We start from the raw sequence: 22704 nt of genomic DNA on the forward strand, positions 1-22704 counted from the left end.
AACGCAGTTTGGTGCCTGAGGGAGTGTTTCTCTTCGTGGTAAACAGGAAGGAGGGGGCATTGCAGCAGCGTGACAGAGACATCCTATTGGACAGGAGGAAAGATGAGATCATCACTTAGTTGCAACAAAAGAATCCTATTGGATATCGGAGGAGATTACATCGTTCCTTTGTTTCTGCAAAGAAATCCAATTAAGAGAAAACGGTTGATGTACTCACTTGAAGTTATCCGTCTCCTCCTTGTTTTGCTGCCACTTACACACCTGCAGGTTCCTCCAGCGCTCAAACAGTTCTGATGTCTTCACCCTAAAGCACATACAAGACAAAAACAGCAGCAGTCACCGCTACAATAGGTTTCCTTCTAAAACGAGTGGAAAGGAGAGGGTGTTCTTGCACAGATATTGTGCTTCTTTAAATAGATGCTCTTTTTACAGGCTTTGTCCTTGGAGACGAGACATTCATCAGGAAACCTGACTCCCTCTGGAACGCTCGCTCTGTACGTACAGACATCCGAGAGAGAGACTTACATGGTCAGTACTTTCACATCTGTGATTTCTTGCCGTAGCTCCTTGCAGGAGGTGGAGTTGTACTCCAAAGAGCCTTCGGAGCGTTCCAGATACCTACCAGAAAACACACAGTGAGACACGCGTCTTCTGAACACCTGCACACACACTGCAGGATCAACCTGAGATGGGCTTCCATCAGGGACAACCTAACTGAAGATCCTGATCGCTCACAATGCACGTGTCTTGTCAGACAATCCTGAAGAAACGCCAGTGGATTTCTGTCACAACTCGGAACCGAATCTAATAGACTTAAACGTGAATCCTCCAAGAAGCAAGCTCAAATTTGCTTTAATGTAACAGAGTCCCCTATAATCAATGACATCTGGAGATATCATGATATTTCTGGTACTTCTGCTGTAATGACAATATACACTTTTTTATTTTATACACTATTTATACAGGGTATATAAAACAAATAAAATAATAAATTATATACACTACCAGTCTAAAGTTTGGACACACTTCCCCATCAAAGAGAATGGGGAAGTGTGTCCAAACTTTTGACTGGTAGTATATATATATGTGTGTGTGTGTGTGTGTGTGTTTTTTTTTTTTTTTTTTTTTACAAAAACTAGCGGTGCCGATTTAAATTAATTTAATTAAATATTTAAATTTTTGTCCAGTATACATTCACCAATTATATTTATAATAATATTTATTTAAAAAAGGTCACTAGAGAAGTATCAATAACTGAATCTTCTTCAGGGTTTATACTTTTTATTGATGAAATTATGAATGTATTTTTGGGGGGTAATTGTAGACATTTCTGATTACAAAAAAAATAAATAAATAAAAATAAATGACAGACAGACAGACAGACAGACAGACAGACACAGACACACACAAACATTTATTTTAATTAATTTATTATTAAAATATATAATTAAAATTTGCATGACTTTTACTATAGTATATTTTTAGAATTACATAAATACTAACAAACTGCAATTTCTACCTTCCGTTTAAGTTCAGTTTTAAAAGTGATACATTTGTAATATTTTTTGTCCAATGGTTTAAAAATCACACTTTAAATATTTATTGTCAGGTTTTCCAAGACTGTGCATGAAAATGATGGTTTGTTAATTAATTAATTAATTAATAGGGTTTACACTTTTTATTACCAATGAATTTACATTTCTGTAGTCACTTTAAAAATTAGTATAAATACTAACAAATAGTAATTTCTACCTGATAAAACATTTATTTATTTTATTTATTTATAGTATTATTTATTTTTAAAATTGATTTGTAATATGGCTTTTCCAGGTTTAAAAATCTAACATTTAATATTTAATAATATATTTGGGTTTTCCAAGACTATGTTTTCCAAGACTAAGAATATGGTTTATTATTTTTATTACCAACAAATTTACATGCTTTTTCTAGTCTTAAATTTCTGATTACAAATTATAAAAAAAGTTTTATTTATTTTCATATTTTTGTTATATATGTAATCTAAATAATATTATATAATATAATATAGCTTACATACATATCACAATTGACCAATAAATGACTTACCTAGTTGTTTTGTAATTTTTGAGTTTTTTTATATTAGATTTTTAAAATTACATAAATATTAACATTTCTACTTGATAATACATTTTTGAGTTCAACATGAAAAAAAGTATTTATTTATTTATTTAAATTATTTACTTTTAAAATGAATTAACTGATAATATTTCAATAATGTCCGTGGCTTTTCTATCTTTTAACATCACTCTTAATATTGCCTCATCTACATGTGCATGAAACAGGATTCTTGTTTGATCCCATTTGCATTGGCTCCAAATTATAATAGGAATTCCACTTGAGGATTGTTGACAAGCCACTCTGAAGACTTGTTCCTTCTGTTACGCAAGACACATTCATCTTAAAACTGTCTTTTCTGTTGTTCTAAGGAGAAATATAAAAGTAATAGTTTCACCACAATGAGGAGAGGCAGCAGGGTTTGAATGGATGAAATGTGAATCCTCACCTTGGTTGTGAAACAGAAATACAGAAAAGATGCATTAAAAACAAGGAATAAATGAATGAACTGTGAAATATGAGAGTGTGTAGACTGCATCAGGAAGTGTTTTTCTCATTAAATGTCTCTGTTCGACATTTGCAGTCTTGCCTCAGGCACAGCGTCTATGAAAGTGCTTCATGTTTTCATTTTAATGGACTTTAAATGGGTTTTAATGGTGGACAGCCTGCTACTGTAAATGAAATCAGGGTCAAGATGGCTGCTAACAGCCCTCGCAAAGCCAAAGGCCTCTTGTCTATCTATCTTCCACCATGATAATGGGTGCTCTTACATGACTTAAAAGGGTTTAGCAAGTAAAGTATTTAATGTAAAAGGTGACAAACACTACATCATTTTTAAAATGTTCTTCTTTGTTATATAATAACAGTATTTAAATGATACTTTTCATCTAACAGCTTTGTACAGTAACTGTTTACTGTTTTAAGCTTTCGTATCGAATAGCATTATCCAGGCAATTGATCAGCTAAAGTCAAAAAGACGGAAAAATGGCTCAGATTCAATATGACTATACAATATTAGTAATAATAATCATAATTATTAATATTTATAATAATATCTATTGTTAAAATAAAGAAAACATTTTTTTATTGTATTACTCGTTTTACTATTATTTTATAAAATAAAAAATATTATTATCTAAAATATTTTAGTTTTTTCATCAACTACTATTTATTTTTAAAAACTAATATTATTCAAAATATTTTATTTCATTATATTTAAATGTTATCATTTGAATTTGAATAATATTACAATAATACTACTGTACTGAAAAAAGAAAGGGCTAAATATTTAATAATAATAGTAATAATAATAATTATTACTATTATTGTTTTTTATTAATAAAATATTTTATTATTTTTTTAAATTCATTATTTATTATTTATAAAATATCTATTGTTAAAATAAAAATAGCATTATCCTTATTGTATTATTAGTTTTATTGTATTATTATTTTATTTATTTAAAAATATTTTATTATGTTGTTATTTTATTATTATTTCATCAACTACGATTAATTATTATTGAAAAAAGGGCTAAGTATTGAATAATAATAATTGTTATATTTATTAATATTATTAAAATATATTATTATTATTTTAATACATTTATTTATTAATAATTACTAATAATATCTATTGTTAAAATAAAAATATAATTATTCTTATTTTTCTTATTGCATTGTTTGTTTTATTTTATTATTATTTCAATTTTAATATTATTTTATAAAATAAATATTATCATTTAAAATTATTATTATTATTTATTTACATTTATTATTATTTCATTAACTACTAATTATTATTATTATTTTTATTCAAAATATTTTATTTTATTATATTTAAATGCTATCATTTCAATATTACAATATTACTACTATACTGAAAAAGTATAAGGCTAGGTATTTAATAATAATTATTATTATTAAGTTTATTATTCATTATTTTTAGTATTCTTGTTATTATTCAAATTACTTAATTTCATTATTATTTATGATTTATGTATTGTTATAATAATAATTATGATAACATAATATATATATAAAATAATTCTAAAATAAAAATAATAAAATATTAAATCTATATAAAATAATTGTACAACATTACATATAAATAATTATATCAAAATAACAATGATTAATATTATTACTATTATTATTCAAAATTATTTAAATTATTGCAATAATTGCAATAGTTTATTTGTAAAAATAAAAATGTGAATATTTAATAATAATAATAATAAATAAATGCTGTTTAGTAGTTTTTGGAGCAAAGCCATTAACGTCTGACTTATGGTAGGTAAATGTGAGCTAATTAATACAAATAATGATTTTAATGAACAGCAATCACAACAAAAAAGAGAGAAACAATGTGAAAGAGCATGAAAAACAAGGCAGAAGAAAAAATGTGAAAGACATTTAGCGATTGCATACATCTCTGACTGAAGTGACGTCATGACAAGTGACTGTGCTGTAGCCTGAAGAGGTGCACACTGGGTAATCATGAGCGCTATTTATGTGTGATCAATCAACACATTACAATCTTCTGTGATCATTTAGATGAAAAGAAAAACCGTAAAAGACAAAAAAAAATCTTTCAGGTCAAAGAGAGGCGGTGCAATGTGCAAGCAGGAATCCAGTCACATGACACACACACACACACACACACACACACACTGAAGTGTGCTCATGACACACAGGTGAGGTGTGGAGGGGTTTAAGAAATGCATGATGGGACACAGAAACAGGGACCCATGACATCCAGAGGAACACAAGGGAGGCCTCCCAACCTCAGGGAGCGGGGAAAGGGGTGATGGGGGTCAAAGGTCAAAGGTCGAGGGCGGATGGAAGGTTGCAGACAACATGCACAGACAGAGTGGCATAGGTGCGCCGAGCACTGAGCATGAGCAGTCAGACCCTCTCAGACCAGATGGAAAAAGACGAAGAGACATCCTCAAAGGGGGGACGTAAAGGTTGGCAAGGAGGTGAACTGGAGATGCCATCAGTGTGGCCTACCTTTTCTTTTCTTTTTTTTTCTTCTTAAAATCAGCTATGCACGGCCTGATAAATACGGAGCTCTGAGCCTCTGAATGCCGAAAATTGTGACGGACACATCTGTCAAGATGCAAGTGGATTAGGTTTAGGGTTAGACTCAAACGTCTGCTTCAATGACCCTTCAGTTCCTGTTCCAGTAGTGAAAAGCACAACAAGAGCACAAGAGCAGGGTTCCCACAATGTAAAAATCCCATTCGCTTCCTCCATAGAAATACAAAATATGAAATATATTTCATTTTAGTTTCTGTGTGCATATCATGTGCAAATTAAATTAAATATTATATAAATAATAATATTATATTTATATCGTTTTCATCATAATAAATATAATTCTTACATATTTAATGTTGCAATAAACTTTGAAAGTAGACTGTATAGACGTTTTTTACCTAAAATTAATAGTTAACTAAAATATGTAAAAAGTTTATTTATATAATCTGAGTACTAAGTACTAATAATAGTAATAATAGTTATAAATAAGATGTTATTTACTAATATATATATATATATATATATATATATATATATATATATATATATATATATATTTATTTATATTGCAATAACTTTCAAATTAGAATATAATAATAGAATATAATTTAATAATAAAAGTAATAATTATAAATAAGATGTTGTTTAACTTCACTTAATTTATATATATATATATATATATATATATATATATATATATATATATATATATATTTAGTTTAGCAATAATAATTATAAATAACATTGTTGTTGAACTTGACTCTCTCTCTCTCTCTCTCTCTCTCTATATATATATATATATATATTTTTTTTTTTTACATATCATTTTTATTTATTTTAATGTTGCAATAAACTTTGAAATTCGGATATATAGTAGTTTTTACCTTAAATTAATAGTTAATTAAAATCTGTAAAAAATTTATAATGTTATATATATATGTATATAATATAATTCACTCCCATTTTAGCACAGTGGATTTTTTTAGGAAAGCATATTAATACTATTTATACTATTTGGTGTGCATATAATGTGCAATTTTAATGTAAATTATACCAATAATATAATATTATTATTATCTGTATAATATTTATTTACAGATGATTTAATAAATATAATGTTTACATATTCTACTAGCAAAATAAACTTCAAATATATATAAATATAAAATAAATATATATTTTAACGTATTTTCTGCCTAAAATCGATAATTGATTTATATTGTACCAAAATCTGATTAAACGACATAATTCAAGATGGTCTATGGGGATAAGTAGTTCATTCCCATCTTAGCACAGTGGATTTGTTTAGAAAATCACATTAACATGCAAATTATACTATTTCGGTGTGCATATATTAAATGTTAAATATACCAATAATATAATATTATTATAATGCATATAATATTTAATTCTAAGTAATTAATGTTGCAATAAACTTACAATATTTTCAACCTAAAATGAATCTATAACCTACCATTATCTGATTCAGTTATGATTTGCAATGCTTTATGAAATAAGAAGTACAGTGACTTTGTTCAGAAAAGCATACTAATTTTACCATTTCAACATGCATACAATAAAGCAAACTGCATGGGAAAACGTATTTCTACACAAAATTGAACCAAAATGCAAAATAACCACAATACTGTTTACCATAATTGAAAGCCGCTTTCTAAATTAAACATGCAATGCAGCAAAATCAAATGTAGTGGCAAAATATGGCATGCTACTTTTTGAAATATATTAAAAAAATTGACAATGGGCATAAAAAAATAAACTTTAATTTACTTTTATGCCCCATTGGTAGCTATTTATTCTTGTCTTAAGCATGAACTCACACAATTTTGACAGATTTATCAGAAATCAAGACTTCATATCGTAAGTCATCGTACTTCTCAAGCAAATGTAGAAAATAATTTGCAGTGCATGACACAAATGGTTTCACTTACTATTTTGAACAAAAAAAAAGCTAGTATACAGTGCATATTGTGCAGTATGCAGTAAGATAGTATTCAATTGTGAACAAAACCACACACTTATAACTTTTTTCTCCGATTTTCAAACTTTCATTTCAAATCAGATTGTTTTTGTAGAAAGCGAATGGGAAAAATACGTCCTGAAGCGATCATTGCTAGGCTTAATATTAAGTTAAGTGAACTTCTAATCAGTCCTGGTGCTCTGATCAGCTGATAAATTGGATTTGGTTGCCACAGATGCTTATTTCTGCTGCTCTGATTGGCTGATAAGATTGGATGTGTCTCCAGTCCAGACATGCAAGCGGCTGATCACTGTCTGTGTGGCATTCTCTCTCTCACTGTCTCTCTAGAGTGTTAGTGTTGTTGTAGAGAGGTTTCTGTGCTGCTTTGTACCTTTTCCTCCCATTTCTGGCCGGCTTCATCCCTCCATCATCGGGGTAACTAATGAGCCCGCTCCAGTTGCCCACCTCCTCTCCTTTGAGGCGGGAAAACTGTTGCCCACTAGTGAGAAAATGAGGCAGGTCGTTTAAGGTTTTCATGTATTCGTTCAATGTCAAACACACACAGATTTGTAAGAGTTTTTCATTGATCTGACTTAATCAAACAATGCAAAAATAGGTGTATGTTGTCAGGAGTGTCACTGATAATCCTCAGTGAAAATGTGACATGATAAAAAGGCAATCCAGAACAGCAAATACCATCATATCAGCTGCAGTTCACAAGTATAACGGTGCCAAAAGTTTTCAAAATATCTTTGTCTTTACATTAGATAACAAAAATATCAAACCAAGTGGAATCTGCAAACAAACGCTGCACAGTTTTCCATTTATTGCTATAAATTGCTAAAAAATTGTGCTTTTTTTTCTCTTCTTAAATAAAAGATAATTTGGTTTATTTTGTTATTAATGCAAAGACATTCAAACATTTTTGAAGTGTGACTCAAAACTTGACAAACACACATAATGTACACCTTAGATCGGTCGCAATAAATCATGGAAAACAATGAATTATTTTATATGAAGAGGATTTAGAGGGATCATTTATATACACTACCTTTAAGATTTTTAATGCTTTTGAAAGACGTCTCTTCTGCTCACCAAGGCTGCATTTATTTGATCAAAAATACTATAAAATCTGTAATAATTGTGAAATATTATTCAAATATAAAATATCTGGTTTCTGTTTGATTATATTTTAACATGTAATTTATTCCTGAGATGCAAAGCTGAATTTTCAGCATCATTAATGCAGTCTTCAGTGTCACAAGATCCTTCAGAAATCATTCAATATGCTGATTTGCTCCTCAAGAAACATTTATTATTATTATTATTATTATTATTATTATTATTATAGTTGTACTGTAGAAACCATTATATATATTTTTTAGGATTCTTTGATGAAATACAAATCTTTTGTAACATTATAAATGTCTTTACTGTAAATGTTGATCAATTTAATGCATCCTTGTTGAATAAAAGCATCTTACAACCCTAAACTTTTAAACCCTAGTATTTGTAGTGTTTAAAACTGAGGACAGATGTTGAACATGGTCATATTTCTAGATATTAATCTTACTAGCGCTCATTTTTGTCTTCAATGCTTTATGGATTAAAACACCGGCAAAATCTAAAAATAAAAAAGGATTGCAATAATCCTGATTGTTTACAGGCATTTTGGAAGATCTTAAAACATATGTGCCCCAGGACCACAAAACCAGTCATAAGAGTAATTTAAAATTAAAATTGAGATTCCTAAATTATAAATAAGTAAATAAGCTTTCCATTGATGTAGGGTTTGTTAGGATAGGAATCTGAAAATCTGAAACCTAAGGGTGCAAAAAAATCTAAATATTGAGAAAATCGCCTTTAAAGTTGTCCAAATGAAGTCCTTAGCAATGCATATTACTAATCAAAAAATAAGTTTTGATATATTTATGGTAGCAAATTTACAAAATATCTTTATGGAAAATGATCTTTACTTAATGTCATAATGATTTTTGGCATAAAAGAAAAATTGATCATTTTGACCCATCCAATATATTGTTGGCTATTGCTACAAATACACCTGTGATACTTAAGACTGGTTTTGTGGTCCAGGGTCACATATTGGAAAATCTTAATTAAAAGGTGAATATGTAACTGAGATTCAAAAACACTTCCATTAGTGTACAAAATTGACTAATTGTACTAAACTGATGTCAGTTAGTTGCAGCATTTTATTGGGAAAAAAAAATACTGGGAAAAAAACTCTGATTTCTCATGGTATTTAAGATCAAATCTGCTGTCCTAAACCAGTTCTGGTCCCTATAGTACATGCACAGCCATTTTCTACATGTCTTTAAAAGCATCAGTTAATGTGCACATCAGCTCTTCGACTTCCTGACCAGAAACGAGAAACGCAAACTCAGCTGCTAATGCGAAGAGGAAGAGAGAGAGGTGCATACGAAGGACAGATGCTCTTCTGCAGTCAGGTAGATAATGAAGAGGTCACAGCTGAAGAAGTAGCTAAATGTCAATACTTTTTCTGCATGGCACAGCCACTTAGCCAATCAATAGCTCTAGGACAAAGAGAAAACTTCAGGCCTGGCACAAGACTGCAGAAGCTGATTCTAAATCTAGCACCAGTGTAATTGGAGCTAGGAGGAAAATGTGATAAAATAACCATGTTGTATTTATGCACTAACATCCATATGCAACAATCACCTCTTGTCCTGGCCAGTTCAGTGCGTTTTTATTTTTAACCTGACAGCTTCAAGACTTACTGCAATGGCATTACAAGGTCAACTCCAGCATAAAGTGCTTTTTAATAATTCTAAGTTGTAATTTTAGCTGGCAGGAGCATTTAAAAGAAGGTTTTATTCAGTTCTGTGGATGCATTATTAATGCACAGATTTGTCAGTGTCTCACGGCGGCAGCCAGGCTGGCGTGTACCTGAGCTGCATTAAAAATGTGTTTGTCGCGGTTTTAATCTGAGGCGTGAACATCAAAATAACTTCTGACTGTCACATGCTCAAATATATGCAAAGGAAAGACTGCGTTTGCTATATATAAACTTTTTCACTCAGATGTTGCTCTTAATTGTGACCTAATTGTGCTCTGACAAACTAAAGTTAATAAGTGGAAAAGATACATATGAACAGTATTAAGATATTAGACTAATATTTCACCAACCTGACTGGAAATGATAAGAAAAAAGATAGATGTTGTCAAGAATCTTGTTCTGGAAATCCTGATTCATTCTGGCCAGACAGTTTTTTTGCACTCTTTTCATGAATTTGTTATAACTTTTGGCAGTCTATAGTACTCAAAACTTTTGTCCCAGTCTGACTGATTAGTCCAGTCCAAAACATGACAATAACTGACCATTTTGAGCAGCAATAATCATCAAAAAATTTGAGTTTTGTTCGGTTCAGTGGCATTGTTTACATTCAGTGCTGCCTATATGACCAATTGATGGCGCGTAATTCTGTCAAATTACTTTACAACAGATTACTTAACAACATAAAAGGCACAGTTACATGGCATTATTACACAAAACAAACTAATTTGGCCATTTAGCAATAGTAAACAGCATTTACCTTGGCAAACAGCACTAAAACATGGCAAAACCAATAGCCTATAACTTTGTCTTTGGGCAGAAATGTTTCATATTTAGACTACTGATTGGATATGAAGAAAAAAATTCAAGAAAATGGAATATAAATGGAAAGGAGCTTTCGAATAAACATAATTTGCGGTTCATTTAGTGAGTCACGTGATAACTCATTAATCGCTATGGCGGAGTTCATTCAGTAATGATTCGGATCCCAAACTGAATCAAACCCTTACCTATTGAATCTTTTAAACGATTCATTTAAAGATCCGACTCATATAGCAAGAGCGGTATGTTTTGATGCACTAAAAAGAACCGGTTCCTGCGAGTCTTTGGTAAATGAATCGGACGACATTATTTGCTTTGAATGTTTTCTAGTCAAGATAGTTTTGTGACGAGCGTTGCGTGAAGCACCTGCGATTAATTTAATATAAAGATATGTTTTCTTACCGTTATCCTGGGTGGCATTTTTATCCCAACAATTTCAAGATGACAGCTCGGGCAAATTATTATTAGCTACTTTCTTTTTAGATTCGGAAACGGTGGTGATCCGCAGCCGTAAACAAACGCACCAAACGCTGAGTAATTAATGCGCATGCGCGAGTACTCGACGTAGGACAGTTACCGTTTTAGCCAAAAACTTTCTGTATATTACTTTGTTTATCAATACGAACGAAAAAAAAAACACTTATTATACTAAATACATTTACCTATTTTTTTTTTAAATCTCTTAATATATGGACCACATCCCTGGACCACAAAAACAGTCATAATGGTCCATTTTTTTAAATTACATTTACATTTACATTTATTAATTTAGCAGACGCTTTTATCCAAAGCGACTTACAATTGCAACTTACATACATTATACATACATAGAAGCTGAATAAATAAGCTTTCAATCGATGTATTTGGCCGAGATACAGCTAGGGCAAATCTGGTATCTGAGGGTGCAAAAAATCTAAATATTGAGAAAATCACCTTTAAAGTTGTCCAAATGAAGTCCTTAGCAAAGCATATTATAATCAAAAATTAAGTTTTGATATATTTAGAGTAGGAAATTTACAAAATGTCTTCATGGAACATGCCCTTTACCTAATATCTTAATTATTTTTGGCATAAAAGAAAAATCGATCATTTTGACCCATACAATGTATTTTTGTCTATTGCTGCAAATATACTTGTGCTGCTTAAAACTGGTTTTGTGGTCCAGGGTTAAATTTGTAAAGCATGATGCTTTCCAATAAATACCATTACAAACATTATAAACCCTCAGCTATTAACCATTAAAACCATTATCTGTAGTGTGTTTTGGGCCATAACCCATTAGAATTTAGTGGTTTAACATGCCACCAATAAAAGGCAACAAATTACCAGTATAGAGACCCAAAGGGACCATTTCAGTGCCCATTAAAACCAATACAATTCCCATTATAACCATTACAAATTGCTGGTTTGCTATAGTTTTTTCAGCAGGGCTGGTTGGCAAGGCATTTCTATGCGATTCCTAAGGTGCTCTGAATAGTAGCTAGGTTTTTTTTTTGCATGATTGTCATATTGTTGCTTATTGATTAAGTCAAAGAAGTACCTCAACTATAATATGTGAACATGGACCACAAAAACAGTCATATAGGGTGAGTTTGAGATTTATACTTTATCTGAAATAATGAATAGTTAGTGAATAAATGTGGTTTTTATTGATGGTTTGTTAGAAAAGTGGAATATTTGGCCGAGATACAACTAGGCCTATTTGAAAATCTGGAATCTGAGGGTACTTAAATAAAATTAAGTTTTGATATGTTTACAGTAGGAAATTTACAAAATATGTTCATGGAACATTACCTTTACTCAATATCCTAATGATTTTTGGCATAAAAGTAGAATCAATCATTTTGACCCATACAATGTATTTTTGGCTATTGCTACAAATATACTAGTGAGTGGTTTTGTGGTCCAGGGTCACATATGCCTTTTTTATGGCTTGATCCCCTATTCAAGTTTATAGGATTTAGGAACTATTTGTTCTGTTTGTACTGTTATTATTCACCAGGGTTTGAGAATTGGTCAATGTAAATAGCAATTGCCATTCAATTGTTTATCAGTAATGGCATTTAACTTGGCAAACACCTCTAAAAAAATAGCATAACCCAGATATTGTGGTATTGGAAGAGAAATGTTTCATATTGAGATCAGTTCGTTTGATTGGTTTTGAGTTCATTTTCGTAATCTGAGCTGAGTTTTTATGAAACACTAAGGAAATGAGATTTGGTCAAAAGAAAATCTGAGAAGCAGAAGACAAAAGTCTCCATTTGGTCTCCATTTCCTCTCATTGCTGGGTTTAAATACGCTTGTTTCTCTCCACTTCAGCAGAATAGATACGGGGTACAGGAAAGCATTCATGCAATCGACAGCCGCCAGGCTCTGATGTCATGAATCCTGAGTGTGTGTTAGACGCAGGAGGGGGGTTCAGGTGGGAGTGTGAGAAAGCTCTAATTCAGCATATGGGCATCTGCTGGGACGCAGGAACCATAATGCACTGGGGGCGCTTCTTACGAGAGACGCCATTTTACATAGACAAACACACACACACGCGCACTCAAACACCCTCGCAATGCTGAGCCATCTCACTCTGCTTACCTAAAAAAACTAAAATGATTCACCTCCCGGGACTTATTCTCGGTATGATGTCATTTTTGATGTAAGCTGCCCCAAAAAAGGCATGAAATCTGGGTCTTACGAAACACCATCATGTTTTAAATTCATAATTCATTTCTAGTGCTTGAATCTAGGCTATGTGCTCATGCAAAACAACAGAGGCTACATCACAGTCTTCCAGATTTCCTTCATATGATAAGGTTCTGCAATATATGGCTTTTTGCTGTCACAGTTTTATGCAAGATGTATGAGCTGTTTAAAGGGCTGGAGGTAGAAAAAAACAAATCAATACGAGGAAAAATAAACACAGAGGAAGAAGAAAAACAGACTTAAGCATCTTGCTGCATAGACAGTCATTCAGAGGACTGTGTATGGCATGATTTAATGGAGCTTGAGTTTAAAAAAGATTTGGAGCAATATGGGTGCAATAGATTAATTGCTAAACATTTCTATTTTGCTTTATTACACACATACTCTCACAAAACATGGATTTTTCCATTATGCAGCTTTTAATAAAATAATCACCTTACCTTTTAATGTAATTCTTGCCATAAAGGATTTGCTGCAATAAGGTGACCAGTCCAAAAGCACATATGAAAATAAAACACAAGGATCTGTTTCCCAACAGATCTCTACTAGATGTGGGATCTGAGTAGCCCATCCTTTAGAAGAAGAACCCACGTTCGCGTTTGCCCTACAGAAGACACATTGAGTCACACCCACGCGTGTTTACCGTCCTCACGGGCACCGATGCGCGCTCAGTCTCCATTGCAGCTGCTTTTCGCCTCAGTATTACGTTTGAGCAACCTGTCCGTGCGGATGTCAATTAAAGCGATGCTACAACTGCCCATTGAGGTCAGTCGTCTATGCGTGGATGTGTAGTAAATCTCGCTTAACCTGCAATACGCGACGCTTCTGCAGAATGCGCGTAACGAATGCGGAGAGCGCGCAGTCGGTGACGCGTTCCACTCCCTCTCATCAGCACCAATGGGGAGGGTCTGCGGACTCCGGCTGGTGTTAATGAAAACATAGAAAATGTGATTCAGCGACGGCAATAATATATTTTGTGTAGGATAAAACGCTATTTTGATAAAACATGAAATTAAATAATGCAGTAAACATTAACTAAACAAGATAATACGATGTTATCAACGAATTAATGAATAAAATACGTCAAAAAACATAAGTGATAATAATAACAATCATAATAAGAGAAACTATTTAAATAAAATATCAATATTTCATTTTATATTCACCTATTTTCCCGTAAGCGCGGCCGCGGCTATTTGTAGGTATTTTTTTTGGGTGTGGCTTCCGGTCTCATCCAAGTCCAACTATTTTTAGCTGTACAAACAGGCCATTTTGCTTCTTGATATTGCAAATTGTTGTGTCTTACCATATTATTTTAATGTATTATCTTAATTATGAACACACTGGTTTGTAGTGCAAACTGTTTTACTGTCCTACTGCACATTGTTCTCGTTATTTTCCGCAGTTAAAGAACCGGAAGTCTCGCCCAAAGGCTACTTTCGCGGTAAATAATAATGTGGATAGGGAAGTACACTTCAAAACAATCAATGACATGTATCCATTGTAATGAATTTGTTAAAACTGCCCTGTTAAAAAAACTGCATATGCTGGTATGTTTTGGTGCTGGGATGCTGGTTTATGCTGGTCCTTTGTTGGTTTATGCTGGTCCTTTGCTGGTTAATGCTGGTCCTTTGCTGGTTTATGCTGGTCCTTTGCCGGTCCTTTGCTGGTTAATGCTGGTCCTTTGCTGGTTTATGCTGGTCCTTTGCTGGTTTATGCTGGTCCTTTGCCGGTCCTTTGCTGGTTAATGCTGGTCCTTTGCTGGTTTATGCTGGTCCTTTGCTGGTTTATGCTGGTCCTTTGCTGGTTAATGCTGGTCCTTTGCTGGTTTATGCTGGTCCTTTGCCGGTCCTTTGCTGGTTAATGCTGGTCCTTTGCTGGTTTATGCTGGTCCTTTGCTGGTTTATGCTGGTCCTTTGCTGGTTAATGCTGGTCCTTTGCTGGTTAATGCTGGTCCTTTGCTGGTTTATGCTGGTCCTTTGCTGGTTAATGCTGGTCCTTTGTTGGTTTATGCTGGTCCTTTGCTGGTTAATGCTGGTCCTTTGCTGGTTTATGCTGGTCCTTTGCTGGTTAATGCTGGTCCTTTGTTGGTTTATGCTGGTCCTTTGCTGGTTAATGCTGGTCCTTTGCTGGTTTATGCTGGTCCTTTGCTGGTTTATGCTGGTCCTTTGCTGGTTAATGCTGGTCCTTTGCTGGTTAATGCTGGTCATTTGCTGGTTTATGCTGGTCCTTTGCTGGTTAATGCTGGTCCTTTGCTGGTTAATGCTTGTCCTTTGCTGGTTAATGCTGGTCCTTTGCTGGTTTATGCTGGTCCTTTGCTGGTTAATGCTGGTCCTTTGTTGGTTTATGCTGGTCCTTTGCTGGTTAATGCTGGTCCTTTGCTGGTTTATGCTGGTCCTTTGCTGGTTAATGCTGGCCCTTTGCTGGTTAATGGTGGTCCTTTGCTGGTTTATGCTGGTCCTTTGCTGGTTAATGCTGGTCCTTTGCTGGTTTATGCTGGTCCTTTGCTGGTTAATGCTGGTCCTTTGCTGGTTAATACTGGTCCTTTGCTGGTTAATGCTGGTCCTTTGCTGGTTTATGCTGGTTCTTTGCTGGTAATGCTGGCCCTTTGCTGGTTTATGCTGGTCCTTTGCTGGTTAATGCTGGTCCTTTGCTGGTTTATGCTGGTCCTTTGCCGGTCCTTTGCTGGTTAATGCTGGTCCTTTGCTGGTTTATGCTGGTCTTTTGCTGGTTTATGCTGGTCCTTTGCTGGTTTATGCTGGTCCTTTGCTGGTTAATGCTGGTCCTTTGTTGGTTTATGGTGGTCCTTTGCTGGTTTATGCTGGTCCTTTGTTGGTTAATGCTGGTCCTTTGCTGGTTAATGCTGGTCTTTTGCTGGTTTATGCTGGTCCTTTGCTGGTTTATGCTGGTCCTTTGCTGGTTAATGCTGGTCCTTTGTTGGTTTATGCTGGTCCTTTGCTGGTTAATGCTGGTCCTTTGCTGGTTTATGCTGGTCCTTTGCTGGTTAATGCTGGTCCTTTGCTGGTTTATGCTGGTCCTTTGCTGGTTTATGCTGGTCCTTTGCTGGTTAATGCTGGTCCTTTGTTGGTTTATGCTGGTCCTTTGCTGGTTAATGCTGGTCCTTTGCTGGTTTATGCTGGTCCTTTGCTGGTTTATGCTGGTCCTTTGCTGGTTAATGCTGGTCCTTTGCTGGTCCTTTGCTGGTTTATGCTGGTCCTTTGCTGGTTAATGCTGGTCCTTTGTTGGTTTATGCTGGTCCTTTGCTGGTTAATGCTGGTCCTTTGCTGGTTTATGCTGGTCCTTTGCTGGTTAATGCTGGTCCTTTGTTGGTTTATGCTGGTCCTTTGCTGGTTTATGCTGGTCCTTTGCTGGTTTATGCTGGTCCTTTGCTGGTTAATGCTGGTCCTTTGTTGGTTTATGCTGGTCCTTTGCTGGTTAATGCTGGTCCTTTGCTGGTTTATGCTGGTCCTTTGCTGGTTAATGCTGGTCCTTTGCTGGTTTATGCTGGTCCTTTGCTGGTTAATGCTGGTCCTTTGTTGGTTTATGCTGGTCCTTTGCTGGTTAATGCTGGTCCTTTGCTGGTTTATGCTGGTCCTTTGCTGGTTTATGCTGGTCCTTTGCTGGTTAATGCTGGTCCTTTGCTGGTCCTTTGCTGGTTTATGCTGGTCCTTTGCTGGTTTATGCTGGTCCTTTGCTGGTTAATGCTGGTCCTTTGCTGGTTTATGCTGGTCCTTTGCTGGTTAATGCTGGTCCTTTGCTGGTTAATACTGGTCCTTTGCTGGTTAATGCTGGTCCTTTGCTGGTTTATGCTGGTTCTTTGCTGGTAATGCTGGCCCTTTGCTGGTTTATGCTGGTCCTTTGCTGGTTAATGCTGGTCCTTTGCTGGTTTATGCTGGTCCTTTGCCGGTCCTTTGCTGGTTAATGCTGGTCCTTTGCTGGTTTATGCTGGTCCTTTGCTGGTTTATGCTGGTCCTTTGCTGGTTAATGCTGGTCCTTTGCTGGTTAATGCTGGTCCTTTGCTGGTTTATGCTGGTCCTTTGCTGGTTAATGCTGGTCCTTTGTTGGTTTATGCTGGTCCTTTGCTGGTTAATGCTGGTCCTTTGCTGGTTTATGCTGGTCCTTTGCTGGTTAATGCTGGTCCTTTGTTGGTTTATGCTGGTCCTTTGCTGGTTAATGCTGGTCCTTTGCTGGTTTATGGTGGTCCTTTGCTGGTTTATGCTGGTCCTTTGCTGGTTTATGCTGGTCCTTTGCTGGTTAATGCTGGTCCTTTGCTGGTTAATGCTGGTCCTTTGCTGGTCCTTTGCTGGTTAATGCTGGTCCTTTGCTGGTTAATGCTGGCCCTTTGCTGGTTAATGCTGGTCCTTTGCTGGTTTATGCTGGTCCTTTGCTGGTTAATGCTGGTCCTTTGCTGGTCCTTTGCTGGTTTATGCTGGTCCTTTGCTGGTTAATGCTGGTCCTTTGCTGGTTAATGCTGGTCCTTTGCTGGTTAATGCTGGTCCTTTGCTGGTTAATGCTGGTCCTTTGCTGGTTTATGCTGGTCCTTTGCTGGTTAATGCTGGTCCTTTGCTGGTTAATGCTGGTCCTTTGCTGGTCCTTTGCTGGTTTATGCTGGTCCTTTGCTGGTTAATGCTGGTCCTTTGCTGGTTAATGCTGGTCCTTTGCTGGTTAATGCTGGTCCTTTGCTGGTTAATGCTGGTCCTTTGCTGGTTTATGCTGGTCCTTTGCTGGTTAATGCTGGTCCTTTGCTGGTTAATGCTGGTCCTTTGCTGGTTAATGCTGGTCCTTTGCTGGTTAATGCTGGTCCTTTGCTGGTTTATGCTGGTCCTTTGCTGGTTAATGCTGGTCCTTTGCTGGTTAATGCTGGTCCTTTGTTGGTTTATGCTGGTCCTTTGCTGGTTTATGCTGGTCCTTTGCTGGTTAATGCTGGTCCTTTGCTGGTTTATGCTGGTCCTTTGCTGGTTAATGCTGGCCCTTTGCTGGTTAATGGTGGTCCTTTGCTGGTTTATGCTGGTCCTTTGCTGGTTAATGCTGGTCCTTTGCTGGTTTATGCTGGTCCTTTGCTGGTTAATGCTGGTCCTTTGCTGGTTAATACTGGTCCTTTCCTCGTTAATGCTGGTCCTTTGCTGGTTTATGCTGGTTCTTTGCTGGTAATGCTGGCCCTTTGCTGGTTTATGCTGGTCCTTTGCTGGTTAATGCTGGTCCTTTGCTGGTTTATGCTGGTCCTTTGCCGGTCCTTTGCTGGTTAATGCTGGTCCTTTGCTGGTTTATGCTGGTCCTTTGCTGGTTTATGCTGGTCCTTTGCTGGTTAATGCTGGTCCTTTGTTGGTTTATGCTGGTCCTTTGCTGGTTAATGCTGGTCCTTTGCTGGTTTATGCTGGTCCTTTGCTGGTTAATGCTGGTCCTTTGCTGGTTTATGCTGGTCCTTTGCTGGTTAATGCTGGTCCTTTGTTGGTTTATGCTGGTCCTTTGCTGGTTAATGCTGGTCCTTTGCTGGTTTATGGTGGTCCTTTGCTGGTTTATGCTGGTCCTTTGCTGGTTTATGCTGGTCCTTTGCTGGTTAATGCTGGTCCTTTGCTGGTTAATGCTGGTCCTTTGCTGGTCCTTTGCTGGTTAATGCTGGTCCTTTGCTGGTTAATGCTGGTCCTTTGCTGGTTAATGCTGGCCCTTTGCTGGTTAATGCTGGTCCTTTGCTGGTTTATGCTGGTCCTTTGCTGGTTAATGCTGGTCCTTTGCTGGTCCTTTGCTGGTTTATGCTGGTCCTTTGCTGGTTAATGCTGGTCCTTTGCTGGTTAATGCTGGTCCTTTGCTGGTTAATGCTGGTCCTTTGCTGGTTAATGCTGGTCCTTTGCTGGTTTATGCTGGTCCTTTGCTGGTTAATGCTGGTCCTTTGCTGGTTAATGCTGGTCCTTTGCTGGTTAATGCTGGTCCTTTGCTGGTTAATGCTGGTCCTTTGCTGGTTTATGCTGGTCCTTTGCTGGTTAATGCTGGTCCTTTGCTGGTTAATGCTGGTCCTTTGTTGGTTTATGGTGGTCCTTTGCTGGTTTATGCTGGTCCTTTGTTGGTTTATGCTGGTCCTTTGCTGGTTAATGCTGGTCCTTTGCTGGTTAATGCTGGTCCTTTGCTGGTTTATGCTGGTCCTTTGCTGGTTAATGCTGGTCCTTTGCTGGTTTATGCTGGTCCTTTGCTGGTTAATGCTGGTCCTTTGCTGGTTTATGCTGGTCCTTTGCTGGTTAATGCTGGTCCTTTGCTGGTTAATGCTGGTCCTTTGCTGGTTTATGCTGGTCCTTTGCTGGTTTATGCTGGTCCTTTGCTGGTTAATGCTGGCCCTTTGCTGGTTTATGGTGGTCCTTTGCTGGTTTATGCTGGTCCTTTGCTGGTCCTTTGCTGGTTAATGCTGGTCCTTTGCTGGTTTATGCTGGTCCTTTGCTGGTTAATGCTGGTCCTTTGTTGGTTTATGCTGGTCCTTTGCTGGTTAATGCTGGTCCTTTGCTGGTTTATGCTGGTCTTTTGCTGGTTTATGCTGGTCCTATGCTGGTTAATGCTGGTCCTTTGCTGGTTTATGCTGGTCCTTTGCTGGTTAATGCTGGTCCTTTGCTGGTTTATGTTGGTCCTTTGCTGGTTAATGCTGGTCCCTTGCTGGTTAATGCTGGTCCTTTGCTGGTTTATGCTGGCCCTTTGCTGGTTAATGCTGGCCCTTTGCTGTTTTATGCTGGTCCTTTGCTGGTTAATGCTGGTCCTTTGCTGGTTTATGCTGGTCCTTTGCTGGTTAATGCTGGTCCTTTGCTGGTTTATGCTGGTCCTTAGCTGGTCATGTTGCTGGTCAAGGACCAGCATAAACCAGCAAAGGACCAGCATAAACCAGCTAAAACCAGCATCCCAGCACCAAAACATACCTAACCAGCATATGCTGTTTTTTTCAGCAGGGTGGGGATTACCATTGCTATTTCTTGGGAGATGTCGAAGCCCCAGTAAGAGATAAAGCTTTTACTTTTTACCTTACGTATCCAGTTGCTCCGAAAGTTAAGGAGACACATTATAGAATTATGTTTAAGATTTACCCTGTTAATTATTTTTTACAGAAACGATTTAATTTTGAGGTGGATCTGTGTGGTTTTCGTTCTTCTTTTCCTGAAACACTTGATCACCTAATCTTTTACTGTGAGGTTACTTCTAAATTCTGGGTTAATATTCAAATGGAAACAATTTCTTCATTTGTTATGCAAGATAATTTCTTTTTAGTGTGATCTAAATTCTAATTTTTCAGATGTTGTCAACATTGTTTTATTGTTGGGTAAATATCATATTCATACATGTAAATGGAAAAATGTAAGCCCTCTTTAATGTATTTCTTTGTGAATTTGTAAAAATGTTTATGTATTTTAAAAATCTAAATTGAAAGTCTGAAACTCTTTGCCTCTCTATCTCCAAATATTATTATTGTAATATACTTTATTTGATATTTGTCTATTGATTCTTGCTCTTTATGTGTGTTTTTTTTCCTTTTCCGTTATTCTTGTTATATTGTTGGAAGTATAATATTTCTGTTGATTATTTATAGTATTTATGGTGGTTGTGCCTTATGTTGTTCCCTGTCTCATGTACATTTTAGCAATAAAAATGTATTTAATGAGATTTAATTTGGACAGTGTGTACTTTCTGCTTGAATTATGTGTTAAATCTCAGGAACATCTTTTTTGGGACAGATTGTATGGTTGAAGATGAAGAATGTAATGCCTGCCTTTGACTAAGACATTGTTAAATTTGATGTCTTTATGCAAAACAAACAAATCGAATTTCTGTGCAATTATATGTTGATTGCAGCAAAGTTTTATATACACAAATGAAGATTTGTTAAAGTTTCTCCTTCTTTTACGGCATTTAAAAATTATTTTAGAATTTTATTTCGATCCATAAACATTTAAAAACTCTCTAAACTTCTGTAGTATTATTATTTTAATCTGTAATTTATTTTTTAGCATTATTTTGTTTAATATATGCTGCTTGGATTTATTGCTAATGTGTTATCTTTAACAATGGAAAGATGTTTGTTATTTGAAGGTTTAATAAAGTAATGAGAAAAATAAATAAATAATAATAATATAATATATATAATATTTAACTGTAGACCATATGTGTTCTCCTGTTGAATATAATAATATTAATACATTCACCATTCAATTTATTCATATAATTTATTATTTTTTATTCATCAGTCATACTTTTTACTTCCAAAAAACATAATTTTACAGTGTTTTTCAATAAAATGACACATCTAATATAACTTTTCTCCCTATCTATAGTATAACATAGAAATAGTTTTTACTTTTTTATTTTCACATTCTTTTTCTGCATTTTACAGTGTATTTTTTTTATCATAAAACAAGATAATTTCTTAAAACACTATGCTTTTTTCAGCTATTTTATGTGACATATGAAACAAAAGTAAAAATAGTGCTTTGATCTTTCAGATCATATTTTATGATGTCTTCAAAATTAATTATTTTTTCTTTTATGCCAATATCATTAGGATATTAAGCAAAGATTATATTCATTTAAGACATTTTGTTAATTTCCTACCATAAATATGAATGCTATCATATTATATGGGACATATGAGTGTAAATGCATTTGAAAGAATCAATGCTTTGCAATACAGTGATATCAGAGGATTGTAAAAGACTAATGAAGGTCGTTTCCGTTTTTATTTTTGTCTCAGGTACAATTTGAGTCCAGACGTTTTTGGCAGCTCTGTAATTTATGTTTATGGTTGCCGACGGTGGTTGCAAGCCCTTGCGAAGACCGTTTGGAAGAGACAAATCAATAAAACTGGCTGGCTTTGTTCCCACAAGAACACAAGCACACACACATTGTAATTAAATAATGCTGGACTTTCAACTGATGTCAGTTGTCTTTGAATTAAGCTAATTAGCTTACTACACCAAACCCTTTTTTCAAACTCTACCTTTAAATCTTTTGTACAATGTTTAGTTATACTAAAACACAGGTGTTTAGGATATGTAAAACACATTTCCTTAAGAAGAAGCATGACTTCAGTGTGTAGCCTAAATCTTATCATAGATCTACACGCCATTTCCGTAATTAATTTAATCTTATTTATGACCAAAACATTTACTTATTATGATGAAAATACGTTTTATTTTTCACCACATATAAAATACTTTATTTTATTCATAATTTCTCATTGTAAATGAAAAAGTCCGCAGTGTAACAGTAGGGGGACGCATTAAGTTGTTGCA

General features: G+C 35.1%; 1 protein-coding gene across 1 annotated transcript in view; it reads right to left on the bottom strand.

The window, feature by feature from the left end:
- Nucleotides 1–14310, bottom strand: part of st8sia5 (ST8 alpha-N-acetyl-neuraminide alpha-2,8-sialyltransferase 5) — a 22003-nt gene extending 7693 nt beyond the window's left edge. Inside the window, exons 1-6 of the mRNA XM_073824053.1 lie at nt 13888–14310; nt 7505–7612; nt 5106–5204; nt 526–618; nt 218–304; nt 4–83 (exon numbers count right to left, since the gene is read on the bottom strand). Of these exons, the coding sequence (XP_073680154.1) occupies nt 4–83; nt 218–304; nt 526–618; nt 5106–5204; nt 7505–7612; nt 13888–14018 (598 nt within the window). The 5' untranslated portion in view covers nt 14019–14310. The remainder of the gene's footprint in view (nt 1–3; nt 84–217; nt 305–525; nt 619–5105; nt 5205–7504; nt 7613–13887) is intronic.
- Between the last annotated feature and the right edge of the window lie 8394 nt (nt 14311–22704).

This window comes from Garra rufa, chromosome 19 (assembly GCF_049309525.1).
Source record: "Garra rufa chromosome 19, GarRuf1.0, whole genome shotgun sequence".
Classification (NCBI taxonomy): domain Eukaryota; kingdom Metazoa; phylum Chordata; class Actinopteri; order Cypriniformes; family Cyprinidae; genus Garra; species Garra rufa.